The following is a 24,698-nucleotide window of genomic DNA, read 5'->3' as shown; positions in this document are numbered from 1 at the left end:
ATTGTAAATGCTACTAAATGAACCGATATTGTGTGTGTTTTGCATCGTTGCAGTGTTGCCGATCTGTCTGTAGTAATTAAGCTGCCATTTACAGTGCAGTGTTGTCGAGCAGACAAATTAACTGCCCCATTCAAACTTTTCGCTACCTTTTTGGTCTGCGCTGCCATTTTGCCTGCTCCCATTTGTGGCGACGGCGACGGCGATTCTTGTTCCTTTTTTGGGAAAAGGGGAGAACGCTTTGTTGTGTGTGTTTCTAGAACACTAAACAATACGACACAAAACAACAACAGGTAAAGTTAGAAGTACACTCGTATAAGGCAGGGCAAGGGCAAAGCAACCACAACAACAAGAACAACAAAAACAAAGCAAAGCGCAGTGAAAACAAAACAAAAGACATGTCGTTGTTGGGTTGTCGACGTCGCTGCTGTCGTCGTAGTCACAGCAGCAGCAGAAAAGCATCCTCCAAAGATACAATCAACAGCACACAACACTTGAGGTGCGCTCCGTGTATGTATGTGTGTGTGTGGTGCCTGTTGGGCATCATTTAGGCCGTCTTTGCCTGCTGTCCCCCCTCGCTCCGTCTCTGCAGTCCAGTTGCCCAGAGTTATTATAACGGATTTATCTCAAGTTACAAGCTGCACACACACACACACACACATACGCAAATATATATGATTTCATTTTATATTCTTGAAACTTTTTGCGCTTTACTTTTGTTTGCGCTTTTTATTTAGTTTTGTTCTTTCACAACTTTAAAAAAAAAGAAAAGAAACAACAACTCAAAAAAAAGTTTACTCTGCTATAGCAGCACAGCAACACTCTGTGTGTGTGTGTGTGTGTGTGTGCTTATTCTTATTCGCCTGCTCACTTGCTCCCCAATTGTGTTTCGTGTCATGCCAAGACCGAGACTGCAAGACTTTTCTGTAGATCGTTAGATGACTCGTCTTGTAGAATGCTTCTTGCACTGAGTCTGGTGTACTCTTAGCGCAACGCGTAATTTCCCTAACGCCTACTTTTCTCGAACATGTGCAATTTTGTGTATCATTTGTCATTTGTTTTGTGAGTGGTGAACAAGAAAGTTGATTTTTTCCTGCGCGTATTTTATAAAACAATAAAAGGTAAGTTGTTAATATTATTAAACTACTATTCTAATCTGATTTAAATTAAAAAATATATTTGTATTTGTATTTGTATTTATATTTACAGTTTTGAGGACCACGAAAGAGCTACGTTGGATGATAAAAATAGAAACTACAAGGCATTGTCCAGGGCGAAGAATATTGAAAACGGCGAAATAAATTAATTTTTTCTTTTAGCTATTATATTATTTAGTTATAAGTAAAACTATATAGATAATATTATATATAAATTTAAGTACTCATTGTATTAGTTTTAATAAATTTAATTTCAAGTATAATAAACATTTTATTTACTGCATATATTTTTGAGCGTATTTTTATTTTGCATATTCCGAACTACGCACTAGAATCTAAGCACAGATTTTCGGCAAGAGCTGGACCGCACATTTTCTACAAGAAACGTCGAGTACAAATTCTGCCAGCGCAGCCGAGGGAAATTTAAATTTCCCTCGGCCAGAATTTATACTCGACGGGTCTTGTATAAAATCAGTTCCGCATATACGGCAAAACGAAGTGATAAAGTCTTTTCGCATCTTGTGTCTACACATGACGGGAATGGAAGAAAACTTGTATATTGTCTACGAATAAAACACAATCGGGTCGACGCTCTCGCTGCCTCCCTCTCTCGCTGCCTTCTTGGCTGCTCTGCTCTGCACGCGTATGTGTGTGTGTTTGTGTTTGCCTTCGCATTTAACGCTGCCTGCGTGCGCGCTTCCTCTGTCGCTGCTGCTGCTCTCCAAGCTCTGCTGCGACGTGGGCGTTTGTCGCTTTGTCGTTTGTTGTTGCTAGGCACAACGACGTAATTTGGGCAGGAAATTAATATTTGTTGTTCTCTTGTTGATCTGGCAACGCTGCTCTAATTGATTTTGTCATTTGTGGGGTGGATGCATGGGAAAGTGACCCTCAGCAACAACAACGACAACAACAACAAACACAATCGCTCGCTCGGTCAGTCCTACCTCAACGAAGCGTCCACAAAAATGCTGCGCCTGCGCGTGCCTCGCATGCCGAATGCCAAAGCGCGGCCGTCTCGACTGCTTGGGACCTGGACAACACACACACACACACACACACATACTCACACTCTTACACTGACAACATGGTTGCTACATGGTTGGCATGCCAAAGCCCCAAAAACACACAGCAGCAACAACAACAAACTTGTCTCAAGACATGCGCAAAATTCCAAATTACAGTTGAAGCGGCACCGTGTTTGCAGTGTACGCTGCCCGATGTTGCAACTTGCAATCAATTTACACTGTGAGAAACACGCAAGCATACACATATATTTCTTTCTGTTTTTTTCTTTTTTTTTGCACTTCCTGTCCGATCCAATTTGGCCATATAAAGAGTGCCAACTCAATTGGCCAACAAACAAGCGGAAACTAAATAAGCAATCATCAAGCTGCAATAAAAGCAAAAAGATCGCCTATTAAGGAACAAACATCAAACTAGTTGCAAAACGTAATAAACCGTTGAGTGTTACATTTACTGCAACTTCGAAAATAACAGCAATAGATTGGCGCTTATCAACACTGGAACACTGCTTATTAAAGCTGGAGTCTGAGAAGTATCGTTCTCATTATTATTGCTTAAGAAAGAATTCTTGAGAATTCTTCTTGTTTGACTATGAGATACCCATTATAAATAAAGACAAAACAATGTGGTATTATTCGTAAAATATACCACACAAATATACAAAGGGCTATATTTGGTATATTGGCATAGTACTGCATTTAAAATATCATAGTGAACAAAATATACCACATTGCCAGCAAAAGCAACTGATTATTAATATTATTATATCTGTACTTTTTCTCATTAATATTATTTTATATATCCTTCATTAATTTTTTTTTTGTAATTTGTTAAGTACTATATTATATTTAAGTTTTAGTTTATATGATTTAAATTTAATAACATTTGTAAGGTATGAGATAAATTATCCGAAATGTAGTAATAATATTCGGATTAAAAAAAAAAACTTTTTACATAATTTATTTTTACTTAGTGTCGATGGCCTTAGTTGCTAGTTATTTTGAATAATAATTAACATGTAAATAAATAAATAATAAATATTTTTAAGTACTATAAAGATATACCTTTCTGTACAAATAACACTTTAAAAATAAAATTCATTAAAAACTTACTTTTTGTATTATTTTACTCAATTTATAATTATTACGAACCCTGTTCTTAACTCTTTGGACCTACTAGCTAAGGGGATATAATATATTAAATAAAATAAAATAGAATATCGTAATATTAAAAGAAGAGTTTGTGAGTACTTAATAATCCCATAGAATTATGAATAGTTAACAACAGTTGAGGAGCTGTCTGAAGTTGAAAGTTGTGCTGAAATCGCTTAATTTACTTGCCACAAAGTTGTATTGCTTTGGGGCAATTTGTCTGCCCTAATTGCCGACTATTGTTGTTGGCAAATTCTTATGTCTAAATCCATCTTCATAGTGCCAAGTGCCCTTGCAAATAATTGGCATGTAATCGTAGGCATTTCCGAATATGAATGTGCGTTTCGAGTCAGGTAAAATTGTAAATGATTGTTTGCTCCGTCTCTTACCTTGCCTCTCCCTCTCTTTCTCCCTCTCTCTCTCTGTCTATCTCTCTCTGTGTCATTGTCTCGTCTAATTGATGTGCTTGACTCTGCACTTGACTCGATAGCAAAGACAAAAGTGACGGACCAAACCCAAAGACTGAAAAGCCACAGCAAAATTCGGGATTTGAATGTGTCGAAGACTAATGTCATCGACATTTGATGCTTATGCTTGTCAAGACGAATGCCAAGACGAATGTCGAGCTCTGGGATCGTAGGAAAAGTAAGTGGAAAGACACAAAAACGTATAGACAGACGCATGAGTAAACTGCAGTAAGACAGACGGACGGACAGACAGACAGACAGATAGCTCAGTCAGACTGTCTGGCAACTCTGTCTCCGTCTCTGCGTCTCTCGTGGCCCCAATCAAAGTTTGACAGTTTTGTCAGCCTGCAAAATGTGCAACAACACAACACTTGATGCAACGCACTTTAATGTGCATTATCTATGACTCTCATTGTTGTTGCTGTTGTCATCTCTCTGTCATTGTCATTGTCATTGCCGTTGTCATTGTCGTTGTCGTTGTCGTTGTCATCTGAGCATCTGATTACTCAGCAGGTTTTCCTCTTGCGACTTGCAATTTTATCCGTTTTTGTGTGTTCGTGTGTGTGTGGCGAGTTCTTCAGCAGCCACAGGAGACAGCGAACGGGGCAATTAGTGAAAGCAAATGACATTCATAGATGAGAAGACGATGAATAGAAAAAGAAGCAGCACAAAGGTAAAGATATCTGCGTGAAAGTGATGATGAATCGAAGGCTAAATTCAATTAATGCACTCATCATTCATATTTCGCATTCATCTCAAATTTTTTGCAAATTGAACAATGAGATTTTTTAAATATTTTTTGCTTTAAAAAATTCTCAATTACGTTCTTAAGTAGTCTGCATTTTTTTTTTAACTCTTTTTGCTAATTAAAAAATATTGTTGTTAATCTAATAAAATTCTAAGTATCATCGTCAAACAGAATATAAGAAACCTTTTAAAGAAACAGCACAAAATATGGTTAGGAATGAGTTAATGTCGTGCATTTTGGTACAGACAATAATAACTATAGTATTTATGATTCCTGAGAATTTCATTGGGATCGGGTAAAAATTGTAAAAGTTATTTAAAAAATACTTTTGTATAGGCAAAAACTCCTACTCACTACAGATTTCATTTGCTTTGGCTGACAATTTGGTATATTTTGATCTCTATGGTATATTTTGAATGCAATAATATATCAATATTTCAAATATGGTATTAATACATTATGGTATTTTTGCGATATATTATTTTTTATTTAAGAATATAAAATTGTTTTTGTTATTTTTATGTACCTCAAAGTTGTAGATTAAAAGCACTTTAAATGCTTTTTAAAAAAAAATATTTCTTTTCCAACATGTTTTTGAAAAAAGCAATTATCAGATGATGCGCAAACGTCAAGCACAATAAATAAATTTTATAATGTGAAAGATGCAACGCTTTAAGTTCCCATCTTGAAAAAGAATGGAGGGACAAGAGAGAGAGAGAAAGAGCAACAAGTGGGAGCAGCCTTGATGATGCGATGTGAGTAGCGCATTTTCAAGGAAAATCGATTCAAAAATGTATAAATATTCAGGGCGCAGGGTGTGGAAAATAACTCGTTAATTAATAATGAGCATAAAATGAGAGCGCGCGTGGCGCTTGTCTCGAGGCGAGATGCGAGATGCATGGGAGATTGAGGGGGCGGTAGGGGCAACTGAGAGGCACTGGGGAGGAAATGGCGAAAGACGATGATGATGGTCTTCTGGTCTGCTTGGCGAAATCACAACAGAGGCAAAGGCAACGCCTGGACAAGGACGTAGTGTGTGTGTGTGTGTGTGTGTGTGTGTGTGTGAGGACAGACGCACTGGAGCATAGACACACACTCACACACACACACACACACTTAGTTAGAGAGGCACAGACACCTGCAGAGAGCAGCTAAAGCAGAGAGAAAACTGCGAACGGCGAAAAATGTGTGAAAGATATCTGTGTTGGCCAAAGGCGAAACGCGAATGCAGAATGAACAGAGAACAGAGCGCAAAAAACAGAAAAAAAAAACTGAAATAATAATAAAAACGAGACTAAGAATGCCATAGAGTGCGAGTGGGTGAGGAAAAGTGCGAAGAGCGAAGAGAGAGAGATGGACGAGGGCGAGGATGAGGACGAGGACAAACCAGCCAGCTGGAAAACCCAGCGAGCCAACCAAGTAAATAAATAAGCAGTCATAAAAACAACGTTCACACACACACACACACACACAGACATGGACACATGTGCTATATGTGGGGTATTTCCATGGCGCACATGATTCCCATTCAGTGTGCGGCCAGGACGAGCAACTGAATGTGAATGTGAATGTGAATGTGAATATGTGAATGCCAAATGCGAAAGGCGAATGCGAAATGCAGAAGGTTCCAGCGCTGCTGTGAAACGGTAATAAATGCTTGGCAAATAGAGAAACAAACAAACAAACAAATCCACTCACTCACACACACACACATACACACACACACACACTTACACCTACACTCATTCACTACACTTGTCCATTTGCACAATGAAGCTGAAGCTGCGGAGTGCGCGGGGGTTGCACAGTCACTGCTCTGGCTAACTGCCTGTCCGGGGGTTGCAGAGTCACTGGCGCCTGTCGGATAGGCAACACTTTATTGCTTAAGTCGTTGCTTTAGTGCAGACACAATGACTTCTCAACTGCGCCCAAATTCAATTCGTTCGTTTCAAAATAGTTGTAATTGTAATTGCAGTGCAGGAAATTTATCGGAATACAATAATAGTAGAATAATAAACATTCGAAATGTTGAACTAAGAAAAGGAAATTCTTTTTTTATGGTACTTGAATATTTAAGAATCGTTTTAAGCCAGTTATTCCATATTATAATATATTTGTACTTTTTCGGCTTTTTGTTAGTTATCCCATACTTTAATATAATACTTGTTCTATTTCTAAACACGGGATTTATTTACATACAATGATTTTCTGAATAGATTAGCATTCTTGTCAAATACTAATCATTGAAGTTCAAATTCTTAGTTTGAATGTGTGAATAAAATCACAGCTTAAACACAACAGGTAAATTTCTATCATAAATTACACATTCCTGCTGCTTTGCTAACTCTGTGTAGTTAAATGCTTTACATTATAATTGACTAAATGTCTATGAAATTCGTAAGCCTGTAAAAGTTATTCAACTGAACTCTGAAAACAAGTAATCCCTCCTTTTTTGTTAATTTACGTGAGTTCTGCGAAAATGGGAAAAATTATTAACTATTAGCAAAAGAGTTACACAGCTGAACCGCCTAATGAACCGGTTCGGTTACATGTTAGCATCTACACAAAATGGTAAAAACCTTGTGCATTTATTAATTCATTTACATGAACTCTATGCATTTGCCAATTTTAGTTCTCTGGCTTTATTGTCAACAGAGTAATACAACTGGACCATTAGATTTTACAATTAATCTATTTTATCTTGCTCATTTACGTGAATTCTACACAAATGAGAAACTTCAGCTCTTTGGCATTATTAGCAAAAGAGTTTCACAACTGAACCGCTTAGTGAACCGGTTCGGTTCGCTAAAAACATATAGTTTTCGCTAATAGTCCTTCCTATCTTGCTCATTAACGTGACTTCTATGAATTTGCGAAGTTTCAATACTCTGACGTTGTTAGCTACAGATTCATAGAACTGAACCGCTTAGCGAACCGGTTCGATTTGATAGAAATATATAGTTTTCACAAGTAATGCTTCCCAATTTGCCAAATTTCACTTCAGAGTCATTCGACTGAACCGCTTAGCAAACCGGTTCGGTTGCCTGTTAGCAGGTTAAAACAAATGCAAATATGCATGCACTTACCTTGATTCTTGTCGCAGCGATTGATCGCCGAGTAAAAGTTCAGTTCTGCCTTTTGATATGCTACTTGTGGGACTGTGTTGCTGTTGCAGCTGCAACTGTTGCTGCTGTTGCAATTGCAATTGTTGTTGCTGCAGCTCAAAGATGGCGGCGCCACTCAGCAAATGTTGCTGCTGCTGCTGTAGATTGCTATTGTTGGCTGCTGCTGCTATTGCAGCTGCTGCTGCTGCTGCTGATGTTGCTGTTGTATTAAATAGGGGGCCAAGGTCATCGTTGGACTGATGTATGATGATATCATCGTTATGCGTTAGTAACTGCGTGTTGGAAAAGAAAAGAGCATAGTCTCAGTAAAAGAAAGCAATGGCAGCAGATTGTGTAATCAATAATGCGAATCATCAAACGCAAATAAAAACGAAATACAAAAATATATAGAATAAGAAATCAATGTTGAAAACTTGAACAGAAAGCGAACTGAAATCATTCTCTCTCTCTCCCACTCGCTCTCTCACCTCTCGTCTCGGTGGATACAAATTATTCGATATTAATAAATCACAATTTTTCAAAGCGGACGTGCCAATGTTGCTAATGTTGCTGATGTTGCCTGATGTGATGCAATTATTGCTATTATTGTTGTTGCTTAAAAGTAAATGCTGCTGCTGCTGCTGTCCATTGTTGTTGTTCAGGTTGCTGCTGCCGTGTTGATGTTGCTGTTGCAGCTGCAACTCAGCGAACGCCTGCTGCAATTGCCCGCTGGATATGGCCGTTGAATATTCGGTTTTCGGCGTCGTCGTTCCATGCACATGAGGCGGCAATGAGATGTCCGCTGCTGTCACAATGCTCACGCCACCTTTCGTTGTCGCACCACCAGCAGCAACACCAGCAGCACCAGCGGCAGCAGCAACCGTTGGCGATGTCGATGTTTGTGCGTCCACAAAGTGCGCAGTTGTTGTCGCCGTTGCCGTTGCGGCTGCCGCTGTTTGCTGACGTTGCTGATGTATCGCCGCTGTGGTGGCAAGTGTTGCTGCTGCCGCTGGCAATGTTGTGGTTGCCGGCAATGTGGTTGTCGGCAACTGGGCGTGCTTGTTGTTGTAACTGATGTAGGTGATGCCACAATAGTTGGCACCATCCACATCATCGTCGTCGTCCATCTCCTCGTCGTCGACCTCCTCGGCCAGATGTTGCAAGCTGCTGGCGAGCAATGATTTCGCTTGCAGCGGCTTGCCGGCAGCAGCAGCTGCTGCCAGCTGTTGTTGCAACTGTTGCAGCTGCTGCTGCTGCGCCTGGCTCGTCTGATAGATGTGTCCCGTCGCGCTGCTCGTCCCGCTGCCACCGCCACTCCCACCGCCGCTGCCTCCTCCGCTGCCACCGCCACCGCCACCGCCAGCAGCCGCTGCTGCTGCTGCTGTGGCTGGTGGTTGCTTGAGTGCTGCTGCCGCTGCTGCTGCCGTCGCACTAACAATCGCCGCCGTTGTCGAGCTATTCGCATTCCGATCGCCACTCGCTGCCGCTGCTGCTGTTGCCGCTGCAACCGCTGCACTCACGAGTGCCGCCGATGGTGCTGTGGCTGCTGCCGCTGCGGCAGCAGCTGTTGCTGTCGTTGGCGCCAATGTGGGAGCACTTATCGGGCCACCGGCCGTGGCTGTTGTCATCGTGGCACTGCTGCAGGTGATCTGGTTGCTGCTGAACGATGTCACATAGATGGGCGTCGAGTCGCTGAGGAAACTTAGATCCTGTTTCTGGCTCGTCGTGTTGCCGCTTTTCGTTTGCTGCAACTGTTGTTGCAATTGCATTTCAAGAGAGGCAAATCGAAAGATGGAAAATAAAGCAAGGTATAGGTATAGTATAGATTCACGACCAAGTCAATCAACAACACCAAGAATGCTCTAAATTGATTTCAATTTTTGTAAATTTATCGATACATACTATCGCTACTATCGGGAAAAGAATGGTCAAGTATTCTTTGATTTACGGTTAGATATCAATATCTCTAATGCATTTTAAAAAGTCTAATAATTAGTTATTAATTTGAACTATAATTATTGATAAAGCGTTGAAACCATTTGACACATATATCAGCATTTAAATTTATCGATATTTACTATCGTTATGGGTACAAAAGTGGTCAATTTATTGATTTATTTTTAGAAATCAAAATGCCTAATGTCTTTAAATAATTCTAAATATGATTATTGATAAAACATTGTAACCATTCGACACATCTATCGGCATTTAAATTTATCCATAAACACTATCGTTATGGGTACAAAAGTGGTCAAGTATTTATTGTTTTATTGTTAGAAATCAATATCCCCAAAGTCTTTAAAGAATTCTAATTTGGATTATTGATAAACCATTGTAACCATTCGACACAGCTATCGACGTATAAATCGATAAATACAATCGGAACAAGAGTGGCAAATTTTCTTCGTGTCATAATTTATCTTCTTTACTGTATTCTAATTACTAGTTTATTAATTGGAATTTTGATTATTGATAATGCATTTAAAATATTCCATACATTTATCGATATTATCGATACTATCGTTACTTGTTAGAACTGTTCTTTTTTGCTTGCTGTTAGAAATCTTTAGTTTTAATTACTTTAAAAGATTGCGATTAATATTTATATAATTAGTTGTTGCCACCAACTTAGGGATTAATCGCATTAATCGATAGCAGATTTAAAGATTAGTTTTCTACTATTTCAAACAATTGTTATGTAAAGGAGAATAAATATTGCATAGAGTAAACTAAATATAATAATTAGCGCATAGTACAGACTCAAGGACACGTGATTTCCAATTTGCCTGGTTATCGATAAAAATATCGATGACCAGCGGGACGACTAAATATAGCCAACAAATCTACATAATTGCCATTAGATAACATTGTATTCCCATTTGCAAGCGACCGCATATCAATAACATTAATCGATTGTTTTCTTGTTATTTTTTTTGTGTTTTTTTTTGTTGTATTCAAAGCCATTAATTCGACATTTCACCCGAAGCCAAGAGGCAAACAATGTGGCTCTGCTCTCCTCGCCTCAGCCTCAGCATCCTCGCTCAGTGGCATAATAAAAAGTCAGCCCGCAAACATCGTCATCATTTAGCGATGCTGACAGGCTCCATTCGCATATGCAAATCAATCAAATTTCATTAAAATAAAGCTAGCCAAAATAATCCAGACGCAAGACGCGACAAAAGCGAAGCCTGCCAGAGCCTCAGGCTTGTTCCAGTTCCTCTCTCTCCCTCTCTGCTCTCTTCGAGCGAGGATTTGGCTTTTGTGCAGCCAACGCGTTTCGCCTAATGAAATATGCATTATTAATATGCATACAGTGGGGCCCCACTAAGATGACAAAGTATCCATCTTAATTACGGAGTATGGAGCAAAGCGCATCACATTAATCATAATCATGTCACTCAAGTAGCTGCTGCAAACTGTTGACTGCAACAATGCTGCACGAAAATGCTGCGTGCACAAAATTCTGAAATAGCCAAGGATGCTGCGCTTTAGATTCTAGAGGAAATTAGAACTGTGAATGCAAGTGGAAAATCGAAAAAAATAAACAGTTTATAGACTGAAAATCATCGATTGTCATATGATGAATTCTTTACAAACTGCTAAAGAGTCGTTCTCTTATATTCCTAAAGCATTAATTCTCAAGACTTCTTCATCATTGTTTTCATTCCATAATTTTACTGAAATTGTAATTGGATAGTCAAATTAATAAACAAACTTCTTAGTGGAAAACATTTCAATTATATTTTAAATTTTCTACTGGAAGTTTAAAAACTTATAAATGGCATTGTAATTTCATAGTAAATGGGAGCTGAAAACTTTTATTCTCTAATTATTCTTTGCTCCATTGTTCAATTTTCCATTAGAAATATATATAAGCCAAGTTCATGGAAAATAATGATTTCATAGTCTCAAAATTTTCCACTAGAGTTGTATACTGTAAATTATAACAGTAATTTGATACCAAACTGGAAATTTTTATTCATTATTTAATCTTTTTTCGATTGTTAACAGTTTAAATTTCCATTTTTGCTATTGCAAATAACATGCCAAGTTCAAGAGTACAAAATAATTTGCTATAATTGTAATTTCATCCTAATTTATGATTTCATTTTTAAATAAAAAGTTATTCTTTCATTGTTTCAAAATACTGAAATAGAAAGAAGTAGCTTTATAACGTTTCTTTAGCATTCAGTCTCTGGGAACTTGAAATAGTTTGCCATAACTTTTAAAGAATTTAAAATATGATATTTATTTAAAAATGGAAAGAAGTTGCTTTATCGCGTTTCCTTAACATTCATGCTTCTCAATTTTCCAGTGGAAGTTCTGGAAACTGGAAAGAGTTTGCCATCATTTTAATAGAATTTACTTATAAAACAACATTCTTCTGAATATTCCACTGACAAAATGTGTTCTTTATTATGAAATTGAAAGAAATTGCTGTATCGCATTTCTTTAGCATTCATGATGCTCAATTTTCTAGTGGAAGGTTTGGAAACTGGAAAGAGTTTGCCATAAGTTTACTCATTGCATTTTGTTATGGTCTCGTCAAGCAAATGATCACTGTACCAGTGAGACTTCTTTTGTGTGCGATGTGTGCGTGGGTGTGCCCACTGTGCGTGTGTATGTGTGTGTGTGTGTGTGTATATATGTGTGTGTGTCGCTGTTGTCTGGCTGCGTGGGCTGCGCCTGTGTCCCAAACAAAACAAAAGGCGACCGCACCCCAAAAAAACATTGCAAGCATACATATAAATATATGTGTGTGTGTGTGTGTGTCCCACCAATTGCTGTCAAACTGTAGGCGACAAAACTCACTGGCAATTTAATGAAAGTGCAAAAGGTGTTTTTGCGGCTAATGCAATTGCCTAAAATGCTTTGCTAAAGCTAAGCTCTTTGGACAGCTACAGATAACAGTTATCCCTCCTCCCCCCCCTCCTCCCCTCGACAACAGGTGGCGCAACAGCTGCCACAGAGAACAGACAACAGAGAGCAAAGAACACAGAGAGAGAGAGAGAGAGGGGAAAGAGCAGAGCGAAAAGTTTAGCCACCCACGCGGATGCAATTACAGCGACTGCGACAGCGGCTGCCACATGTATAGCCCAGATATCTAAGCACTTACTACACACATATAAATATATATATAGTATATCTTTTGTATATATATTATACTATATGTTGTGCACACATATTATATACATATATATATAAAAGTATAGTATATCTAGTGCTGCCGTCAACAAAATGCTTCACGCTTCGTGCACATTCCACTTGTGCGTTCAATTGCTGCAGACTCTCTGCCTCCCTTTCTCCCTTTCCACTCCCCTCCTTTCACCACTCCACTCCACTCCTCTCTCTTCGCTCCACCTCAACGGCCTCCTCTGGCACGCCTCGTAAAGCTGCCTCATAGTAAATCCAACCCGAGCTCAGTTCATTTCAATATCCCTCCAACAGCTTTGCCTCCGTCTTCACCCCGCACTCGTTACTCCGCTGCTCCTCATTCCCATTCATGCATTCAGCTGTTCTTATACCCTAGCAGAGACGCATACCAAGCGGGCATATTGACTAGCAAGAGCTTTTCGCTTTTGCTCGCTTTTGTTCTACCTTCACTCTCTCTATCTCTTTGTCTTTGTCTCTGTCTCTCTCTGGCTCTCTCCGTCCCTCTCCTTGCCTGTCTGTCTCTCGCTCTCTCTTTCTCTCTATAACACTCTCTCACAGTTCTTTCACTCTTTTTCTCTGTCTCACATCTTTTTCTCATTCACTCTCTCACTCTGCTTTCTCTATTTCTCTTTCTCTCACTCACACTTCTTTTTCTCCTTCTTTCTCTTTCTTTCTCACACTTCTTCATCTTTTTCTCTCTCTCACACTTCTTTCTCTCATTCTCTCTCGCACTTCTTTTGATCTTTCTCTCTCTTACATTTCTTTCCCTCTTTCTTACTCTCACACTTATTTCTCTTGTTTCTCTTTTGTTTGTCCTTGTCCAATTCTCTCTCTCTCTGTCTCTCTCTATCTCTCATACTTTGTTTTCTATTTGTTTTTCTTTCTTATCTTCTCTACAGCGTATCTGTAAGTCGATCACGCCCGTTTGGCGTAAGTAATTTGCAATGCCAAGCTAACGCCGCTTTACAGTGCATCTTCTAGTCGATCTGTTCATTTCTCACTGCTTTACATTTCTCGCTTTCCCCCTTTGCAGGGTATCGGCTAGTCGAGTAGCATCCATTAAGTATGACGCAAGTGCTGTTTACACGCGCTTTTTTCTTGCGTTTATTTTCTTCTGCGGGCCATCCGCATTTTATCGGATTATTGACAGCCAAGACGCGACGCGTTGAGTCGTCGCTGCCTCCGCTGCTTCGGTCTTTTGCTGCGTGCTGATGGCAGGCTCATCATTCTGTCCTGCCCCGCCCCCTCTTCCCCCTACTCCCTTTGAACTCCCCTTTACACTCCTTGCTCCTCGATTCGCCTGCTGCAATTGCACTCAAGCACTTATCGCACTTATAATCATTGATTCGCTTTCGGCTTTGGTTTGGGTTTGGGTTCAGTTCGCTTTCGGTTCAATTGAGCTTGGTTTCGCTTTGGCTGTGTTGTGGTTCGGTTCATGCTTTGGTTCAGTTCGGTTCGGTTTGGTTCGATTCGCCTAGCTTCGATTCGATTCGATTCGGTTCGGTTCAATTGCTGCCCGTGGGGCAATAAGCGATTGACTGTGTTCGCTCGCTTCTGATAGCTTTAGCTGCTGAATAATAACTTGACGCGAAACCAAACGAAGCACCAGCTTCCCCCCTCCTCCTCTTCCTCCTCCTCCTCCTCCTAAGGCGGGGCACCCGCAACAGCTGCGGCTGCATTGCACCACCCAATGACTCTTGAGGCGGCTTTCTCAGTGCCTCTTGACGAGAGCCATGTTTAAAGCGTTTGCACTTGGCAAACACAACGAGCTGGATGAAAATAAGCAAAGTGGCGCTAGACTTCGTGTGGAAGATGTTCGAATAAATATTTCTAGTTAATACTATACATAGAAAATTGAGAATATATTCTTAAATTATACAAATTGCTAACACTCTTTAGAATGGATTAAAATCAGCATAAAACACAACAAGTTAGAAACATGTATAACCAAATATATAAAAGCTACACTACACAGAGAGATAGACGGAAAAGCAAAGCTGCGATCAGGATAAATAAATTAATTAATTCCATAGTATTTAAGATTTCTTAAAAGTTTGGTTGCGATTATATACAAATTTTGGTAGATTTTTAAAAAATACTTTTTTTATAGACAACATCGCTTACTTACTACAGATCTCAATTGTTCTGGCTGAATTTGGTATATTTTGCACGCTATGGTATATTTTGAATGTAGTACTATAAAAATATACCAAATATAGTAACTATATAATATACCCGTTACTCATTTCGAATAAAACCAAGCATATTATTCTATATAGCAAATAATATACCACAAAAATAATCAAATATACCAAAGGCCATGTTTGGTATATCGTTGAAGTACTACATTCGAAATATACCAGAGAGGTCATAATATACCAAGGCCAAAGCGGTTAAAACCCGATTTGCAGTAGGCGTAATTTGCCATACAAAATATTTCTAAAATACATTTTACAATTTTTACCCGATCGCAATCAAGTTCTCAGGAATCATAAATACTCTAGTAATTTAAGTACTAAAATTCGCAACTCCGAATTTACGCTTTTAATGCGATTATTATATGTTAATTTATTGAATTCAAATCGAGTTTATTAAATTTATAACAGTTTCAAATGTCATGCAACTTTTACAATTAGTAATTTGCTCATTTCAGCAGTAATTTATGCGCTTCTATTATTCATTTCGATTTATGTATATATATATATATTCCATACAATCGTAATGAATTTCTGCATTCCCAAAGGTGTTTTGAAAGCCAATTCGTTGGAGATTAAGCCATTTGAATTTGTTGAATTAAATCCCTCTGCGAATCATTACGAACACTATTCACGCACTACTCACTTGGCATTCATCGCTTGGACTCATTCGATTCGGCTTGCATAATACGTTAAAGGCTTTCGAATAATTGTGAGTGCACTCACTTTACTAATTTCATTAGCAAATGCTTAACTCGTACTCGAGTTGTGAGTTAACAATCATCATGCACAGCTGTCAAGCGTAATTTGAATACACTCACACTCACATTCACACTCGAACTCATTGCCCACTCACTTTCAATTGGCCCCACACACACACACACACACATAACTTGTACTTGATTTGCAGTTACAGTTTTTTGTTTTCTGTATTTTGCAGCTTACCCTGTAAAATACTTTTTGGGGTAAGCTCAACTATTGCTTGGTGTAATTAGTTAAGCTTTTTCAATTCGTAATCATACCCTGTAAATTGGCGTAGTTCAAGCTAAAATCATTTTATTTCGTAAACATACCCTATAAATTACTTTTGAAATCATTTTAGAGGGCATACATTTTTATTAAGTGAAAATACCCTGTAAAATAGTTGAAGTTGAAATAACTTCACAGGATATTTTTTTTATTTATTCTGTAAATTAGTATACTTCAAGTCGAAATCATTTTATAGGTTATCTCTATCTATTTAGAAAGCATACCCTGTAAATTGGCATACCAACTGTTTAACATATTTTACAGGGTATCTCGTAGCCCTGCTTCTGTGCATGTCATCTGTTATTTCTTTGCATTTTGTTTGCCCAAGTTAACACAACGTTTGTCTCCACATTTTGTTTCACTTTTAGTTTCTATTTCGTTTTCCGTCTGTCAGACTGAAATTTGTTATTGTTTTTTTTTTTTTTTTTTATTTTTATTTTTTTGTGTCGTTTTGTTTGTGCACTGTTTGTTGAATTTTTAATTGAATTTGCGACTATTTCCTCATTGGTTTGTTGCTATTTTTTATTTTTTTTTTGCTCTGCTATTGCCAAGCCGGTCAAAAAAAGGGGGCCAAGAGGCGAGGCGAGGCGAGGCGTCGACTATTTTAACTGGTTTCGAATACATCTCGTATTTTATATGTATTTTTTTTATATAAGTATGCATAGACTACACGGCATTCATATTGACAAACTACACTACTCTCTGTGTGTGTGTGTGTGTGTATGTGTGTGTTTGTGTGCCACACAAATTTCATTTCAATTTCAATTTGCAGTCTGCAAAAATGTTTCGTTTGCCCCCAAAAACGAGTTGCTGACTTTTAGATTTCCCCATTTCGCCCATTCCACCCATTTCCCTTACCCCACACTCGAGTTTGCAGCAGTTTTCCTGCTTTCCATTCTCCTTGCTGCACTCAATTATTCATATCGGAATGCGAGCAGATTCATGCCATTCGATTCACAAGTTGCGCAAAACTTTTCGCATATTTTAGCAGCAATAAAGTCAAGAGCAAGTCGAGACACAAGTCAAGTCGAGTCGAGTCAAGTCGAAGCTCGTTTCCTGCTAGACACGACACACAGATTTCTACAAGGTGTGGCAACGCTGCGGGGGCCACCAAAGTTGCCAGATTAACATACAAATTGTGATTGGAACAAATAGTTTAACCAGACTCTAAGGTCCACAAACTTGTTCACCGCCTTTAACTTTGAGGCATTAAGTTGTCAGCTTAACATACAGTGTCTACAATTACATTCCAGTGTTGCCAGATCCGCACAAATACACTTTCGAAGTGCTGCTTGCCTTTACAAAAATGTCGGAACTCAACAATCCTTAATTAAGTTTTACATTTCAATAGTTATAAGAAGCAACTTTAGTTAGTTGTTGCTAATTTGTTGGCTGACGATCTGGCAACTCTCCTTGTTAAATTGGCTGCGCCTTTTGTCACGAGCTTACATTTCAGTGTTGCCAGATCAGCACACTTTCGAAATTAAATTTTTCTTTAAAAAAATATTGGAATTCAACAATCCTAATTTATATTTTATATTTCAATAGTTCTAAGAAGCATCTCTTAAATTAGTTATTGCTATTTTGTATATTCAACTTTTGGCTGACGATCTGGCAACTCCCCTTGTTAAGTTGGCTGCGCCTTTTGCCAGGAACTTACCTTTTTCGACAGCTGCGTTATATCCACGGGCGTAACGCGATTGAGGGCCGCCAATCGTTGTAAACGCTCCCTCGCGTGCTCCTCCACGGCAATAACAAACGCGTCCTGCACCGAGTTGCCAATATCCCAAGCTGCAAAAGAGGAGAGAGAAAGAGAGAGAGAGGAATGCGAATGAGTGAGATGGCAAAAAGAAATTAATAAATTGCCATAAGCAGGCAGAGCAAAGAGCTGAAGAGCTGAGCTGAAGCTCTGCTGCCAAATGATTTATGGGGCAAATGCGATGTTGCTGCCACCGTCGCAGTCGCCGTCGCAGTCGCCGTCGCCGTCGATGTTGCTGTTGCTGTCAGGCTGCGGGCCAACCGCGAACCACCAACCACAACAGCAGTAGCAGCAGCAGCAGCAGCAACATCAACAACAGCCAGCAATATCTATGCTATGCTGTGTTGTCGACAACAATGCGCATTTTGTGCGTGGCCACACAAAATAAAAGCAAATACAGTAGAGACTTCAATTAAACAATGGCAATAAATTAAACATTTCAACTAAATTAAATTGAATATATAAGAGTACAACAATGAACAAGGAATGAAACCTTAAATTATCGGACTTTATTAGTACTCAAAAATCTGTCAAAATTTGCCAAATAAAAAAATTGTTAAAAACCGACAAATATTTAAACAGAAAAAATAAAAATCAAGCAAAACTTTTAAGTTAAATAAATTATAAACATTCACCGAAATTTGATCATAAAAATATTCAAATTTTGCCAAAATTTGTAAAAGAAATAAATTATAAAAATCAACCTAATTTTGAATCTTAATAAAAATTAATACAACAATTCTAAAAACGTAGTTAATATAACTAGTAACAATATAGTTAAGTTATCAGAGCAATACATTTCATAACAATATAATTAGAGCACCTTTCTATTTCCGATTTTGAAAAAACTTGGCAAGTAATCAAAGAACTTTATTATATTATGTTTTCATACATAATTATAAAATTATTCTGCTTTAAACTTTCTACTACTTCTCAAAATTATATTGCATTAAAGAACTTAATTGTGGCAAAACAAATTTATCAACATTTGTTCTACACTTTAGCAGAGTTGCCTCTTTTGTTGTCAATTAATTTTTACACATTATACAACACTTAATCTAAGTTATCGTTACGCATTACTTAGCCCTTGAATTATTCAGTAATCATAACGTACTACACAACACTTGAACTAGGGAAGGATCGAAGCGAAGAAATTGGGAATCTAATAAAAAATTTATAATAATAAAATATAAAGGATATAATTCAAATATTATCCTATTACACCTTATTAAATTTGATATCGATTTCGATGCTCGCTTAAATCTATTCTTTCTTTATGAATACATTCAAGAATTGTAACCAACTCATTACTCAGTAATGTGTATGTTAACCCTTGGTTCGATCCACTTGAAACAACAACATTGCAAACACCGCCAACGTTTAATCGAATATTCAAATCGAAATATATTTGTTATGTTCTGCATTTGATGTGTGGCACATTTAAACGCAACTTTTGACATTTGATACGTGTGAATCAACAGCACAGCATCCCCACTGTAAGCACAGCGAGTGTCTGAATGTGAGTGTGATTGGCAAGTGAGTGTGTGTGTGTGTGTGTGTGTGTGTGTGTGTGTGTGTGTGGTGGCCAAACATATTCATTAATAAGGCATTTCCGTTTGACGTTCGCCATAGGCAGTCGAGACGACGCCGTTTGTACAAATCGAACAATACAAATTGCTAGCTTATTGTGCACACTCACACACACACACACACCCATGAATACACTCATACATACATATACATAGATATGCAGAGAGTCTCGCACAGTCAAGTCAATATTATTCATATGGCAAATTGTATTGTAATCTCAATCGTAACCCAAAAATGGCAAGGAGAAAGAGAAGAAGGAGGGGGAGGAGGTGGAATGAAGTTATGAGAAGTGAATAAGAATGAATACTCATATTATTATACAGTTACATGCGGCATTCACATTCACATTCGCATTCACGTTGACGTTCAGTATGCATGAAGCACGAGAGGAAAATTCGGAATTTCCCTTGCCCAGAGTTTCGCATATTGAAATGTTTAACTCTTGATTTAATCATCTGGAAAATCGAATATCATTTCGAGTATGTCATACGTACGTTGCGTACACTGCGAGTACTATTAAATCATTTCATGTTTTGTCAGCAGCCAGTTGAAGCAGCTATGGAAAAATATTAAATAAAATTAGCAGCCTCTGGAGAAGTTGCTTCTTTAATCAGACTTCAAATGTGAGATTTTAAATCGAAATATAATGGAAATTGCTATACAAAACAAAAGAACCAATCTCGTTAAATGGGGATAATAATTCAATAGTAATTTGAACGTGTTTTAAACAATGAAAACAAGCAAGAAAGCTCGAGCACACTCGACTGCGAGATACTCGCTCTACTCTTTGTATAAAAGCAAAATAATAATATCCTTAAAATATACCACCGAAATACTTAAAACTACATTCAAAATATACCATATATTGCAAAATATACCAAATTGTCAGGCAAAACAAACGTATTAAGTAAGAATTTTCATTAATTTCTTCGCAATTTAAACAAAAAGCCATAAAAAATAAAAACAAAAAGAATTAAAAACACATTCCTGCACCTGCAGAAGGGAAATTCAATCAAATCGCTAAATATCAAGCAATCCGAATGCTTCTTAAAGTAAGACAGCTTAAAAGTGAAATCGGAAAGCAAAGCGCACAAAAGCTTCAATCAGAATGTGAATAAGTCTGAGTACAAGTATTGAGCAAGGGCAACAACAAAGCGAGGGAGGAAGAGAGGGCGAGAGGAGGGAGGAGGGGTAGTAGTTTACTATTGCGAGAAATGCACTCAAAGTGAGTGGAGGGTTCAGTGGCTGCCACAAGTGGCACAAAGGCGCAGACGACAGATTCCCCGTCTATTTCTATTATAAATACATATTTATTTAAATTTGTAGACACACTTAAGCACACACAAACACACACACACTAGGCACATGTGTGTGTTTGTGTGTGTGTTTTGTGTGCGTCCTTTAGGTTTTTATCGGGCGCTTCGGCAAAGGAATCGTGTGGAAAAGCAAAAGTTTTGCTCAAAATTCGCTTTATGCTGTCAGCGCGCTGACATCTTGCACCAAATCCCAGGCATCTCCCGCTTTCCCCCTCTCCCTCTCCGCCACTATTCTCCTCCATCACTCATGTCCTTCGTCCTTCTGCTTGAAATGTTCTTCACTTTGGCAAGCCAAAAGCCTTTGCCCGCACTCAACTTTAGCTGTCACTTTTATTGCTTTTCAGCTGCAGTTTGGCACGCCCGCACATCCATGTTCCCTCCCTCTCCCCCTCCCTTTCCTCTGCCTTCTCCCTTCTGCCACACCCATTCGCCTTCTTCGGTTGCCTGCTTCCTCCTCCGCCCCTGGGCTAGCCTTAAAGCACCCGCTTACCATCAGGCTTTAGCGCATCCTGAGCACAGCATCGACTTTAATTTCATTTTGACGCCCTTGCATTTGCTTCGATACCCTGTAATTGGCAACGACATTAAGGCAACGACTGCTGAGTGATTCATAAATTCGTATTGACAGTATTTTTTCATAAGACGATAGTTTTGCACCTTAGCTCGACTTTTACTTGTTTCTTATCTCATTATTCAAAATGGGTAGCGGGTATCTCACAGTCGAGCATACTCAATTGTAGGTTTCTTACTCGTTTTTTTTATCACTTCCTCAAATATTTAAAGTGGAATGCATCAGTTTTTCTATTATTTTTTAACCATTCTTTTTTAATTTAACATTTTTTCCAATTATCAAATTTTGTTCGAGTTGATTTATCATTTCTAACATTTTTTTGAAAAATCCTTTCATTAAAATATAAAATGCGTTCCACTCTTTTTTTTTTTAATTTTTAAGCGTTGTCAAATTTTTGGAAAATTTCGATTTTATCTAAAAAAATTAAACGTATTTCTCTTAATTTCTTGTCTTGTTATCTTTATTTTGCCTTTAAATACAACGATGTTTGTGCCACATTTCAACTTACTTCATTGTCTGTTACTTTATTAATTTAAAATTTTTTTAAAATATCCTTTATATTACATAAAACTTTTTCTCTTTGCGTGTTGTTCGTTGATATTCTTTAAATTACAGGGTATTTCACAGTTTATATTCTTTTGCTGAGCATTCTCATTTTCTTGCTTCAACGTTTTTTTTTTTGTAGTTGTTGTAAGTTTTGCTTGTTAGTATTTTTGGGTCTGTTGATTGCGCCGAAAAGTGGCCGTCAGCGGAGTCGCAAGAGATGGTGCATGCAACGTGTGGCAAGTAGGTGGCAGTAGCAGGCACGGCAATGACAAGGCAGTAGCTCAATCTCAAGCCTGTAACTGGGCCGTAAGCGAGCTTCGACTTCGGTCTGCGAGAGTCTGACTCTGCGAGTGAGTGTGAGTGTGAGAGTGAGTGTCAGGGTTGACAGTGAGTGTGAATGCGATGGACGATGTGCGATGAGTATGTGCAACGCCCACATAGGAGGCCCTTATGGCCGCCCATTCGCCGTGGCCACTCGCAGTTGCAAATCCAATTAGGCATCGTTGCGACGACGACGACGACGACAGCGTCATATGTCGTTGAACCTCCACAGGCAATGTGCCTCTGCCTTTGCCTTTGCTTTTGCGGCCTCCTCTGCTTTACCGCTGCATTTACCCCAGCCCTGTTAGTGTCGCAGCCCTGTTTATGCATTTGCCTTGACTTGTAATCTCATTTGTCTGCCTGTGTATGTGTGTATGGGTGTAAGTGTGAGTGTGAGGCTTGCGCACATGCAAATGTTTAACTTGCACAGTTAAAACTGTAAATTGTAAGCTGAGTTCTGTCTCCGATGCCAATGGTGCTATATTATTAACCTCAATTAGTAATTAATGGCGCTATGGGGCCTAGAAAAACCAAAGCAAGCTAGCTTCCTTCCTTCCTTCCTGTCATTCTCCTCCACAGAGACACTCATGTACCACGGGGCGGATGAATTATGTGCATTCAAAAAGTTTATCATCGGCATTGTTATCATTATCAGCTTAGCGTCATCAGCTGCCATTCAGCAGGCGAAATCGAAGGCAAGCAGACGCCTCTTAATTGCCGCTACAAATTGTTAAACAATAAACCAAAAGTGTGCTCCAGTTGCAGAGACAATGACAACGACAAAGGCAACACAACAATTCCATTCACAGCAGCAAAGTTTTAAAAGCACAATGCTTGTCAAACTGCGTTAAGAAGGTTTTAGCAGCGACTTGAATACTAAGCGCGTAAACTAAACTAACAGACATCTTCTCTTCATTGAATTATTTACTTTTATTTTCGAATTTTGTATAACCAATTTTATTTTCAATTTGAAACTATTTTAGTTAAACTATTTTCTCTTTAATTGCAGCTAAGCTTAAAGCATTCGCTTTTCAGTTCACCAGGCAAAAACAATAAACTGAAACAAGCTATCACAAAAAGAACATGTTGTAGAGTTGACAAGCTGCCAACGAAGCAGCACAACAAAAAAACTGTGGCAGACTGCAGATAAATTATCTTGCATCTCCACAACAGTCGTCTATCTAGCTTATTTTTTTGTATTATTATTTATATTAGATAATTTTCTCAAATAAATTGCGATAAGAGAGTTGCGTGATTTGCTAGCTTCCCAAGCAAACAAAAGATTGTCTAATCATAAAACACAAATTTATACTTGTGCATACAAAAGATGTACGTATGTGTGTGTGTGTGTGTGTGTGTGTGTGTGCATACGTATACGTAATTTATTTCAATTTAATTGCCCGCAATGGGCTCTCAAGTTGCGAGTTGCGAGTTTGTAATAGAATAGCAATGAGACCCTTGCTACTTTCATTATTTATTTATGCGATTGTCTGTTTAACCGTTTGATTGTTTGCTTAACACTTAACAACAAAGATACTCGATTACCGTTTGTCGCTACTGTTAATAATACCCTGTAAAAAATGGATATCTAATTGATATCTTCAAGATATATTGCAAAAACTAAAAGCAGCTGATTTTGGCTCTTAATTACCTTGGTCTGTATATTGCTGTAATATAATAGTATATTTATATAGCGTTCGGTATATTTTAGTATTTATTTGATCTAGTATATTTTGAATTGATATATAAATAGCATTCGGTATATTTAATCATTTCTCCGGTTTAGTATATTTTGAACTTTACGCTATATTTTGAATGTAATAGTATTTTTAATAATATACCAACTACAGCCTTCGATATATGCCAGTATTTTTTCTGTCTAGTATATTTTGAACAGTGTGGTATATTTCGTATATAATGGCATATTGATATACTAGTTATAGCCTTCAGTATTTTTCGGCCTGGTATAATTTGTACTGTATGGTATATATTGAATGTAATAGTATTAAGATATACCAAATACAGTCTTCGATATATATCAGTGTTTTTCAGTCTGGTATATTTTGAATGTAATAGACTGTAATTAAAATAAAAAATTCAGAATTTTGTTGATATATTTAGGCATTTATTGAAAATGAGTAGAGGGCATCTCACAGTCGAGATGCCAAATTCAAAATGTTGTTTCCAGCATTTTATGCTGATTTTTGTCAATTTCGCCCTTTAATCAGCTTGGGCAACGCTTTATCATAATCACAATGAAAATTTGATTGTAATTAAATAATGATGTGTCGCGTGTTAATTGTGAGCACATCGTGAATTCGTATTTGTTGAACGTATTTGTGCATTTAATTGCATATGAATAACTATTGTTGTCGAGATATCGTTTTAAGCTTCTTGTTGTTGTGCGGCTATTTTCAGCAGAGCTGCCCGAGCACAACGCACACACACACATGGCGTATACGTGATATTTTTTGGATACTGCATATTATTAGCGCCGCTTTGGCGGTTGCTAACCGATATTTCTGTTCTTTTTTCTGCTTTTTTTTGCCACTCCACTCACTAATTGGCCA

At 38.2% G+C, this 24,698-nt stretch overlaps 1 protein-coding gene across 1 annotated transcript in view; it reads right to left on the bottom strand.

Moving 5' to 3' along the window:
- The window catches only part of LOC133847702 (uncharacterized), a 91,444-nt gene that overhangs the window by 37,453 nt on the left and 29,293 nt on the right, over positions 1-24,698 (bottom strand). Inside the window, 3 exon segments of the mRNA XM_062282880.1 lie at positions 7,630-7,940; positions 8,136-9,398; positions 17,686-17,816. Of these exon segments, the coding sequence (XP_062138864.1) occupies positions 7,630-7,940; positions 8,136-9,398; positions 17,686-17,816 (1,705 nt within the window).

The sequence above is a fragment of the Drosophila sulfurigaster genome, chromosome X (assembly GCF_023558435.1).
Source record: "Drosophila sulfurigaster albostrigata strain 15112-1811.04 chromosome X, ASM2355843v2, whole genome shotgun sequence".
Lineage (NCBI taxonomy): Eukaryota > Metazoa > Arthropoda > Insecta > Diptera > Drosophilidae > Drosophila > Drosophila sulfurigaster.
Note: the sequence above shows the minus strand (reverse complement) of the source record. Positions and strands in the feature narration are given on the sequence as shown.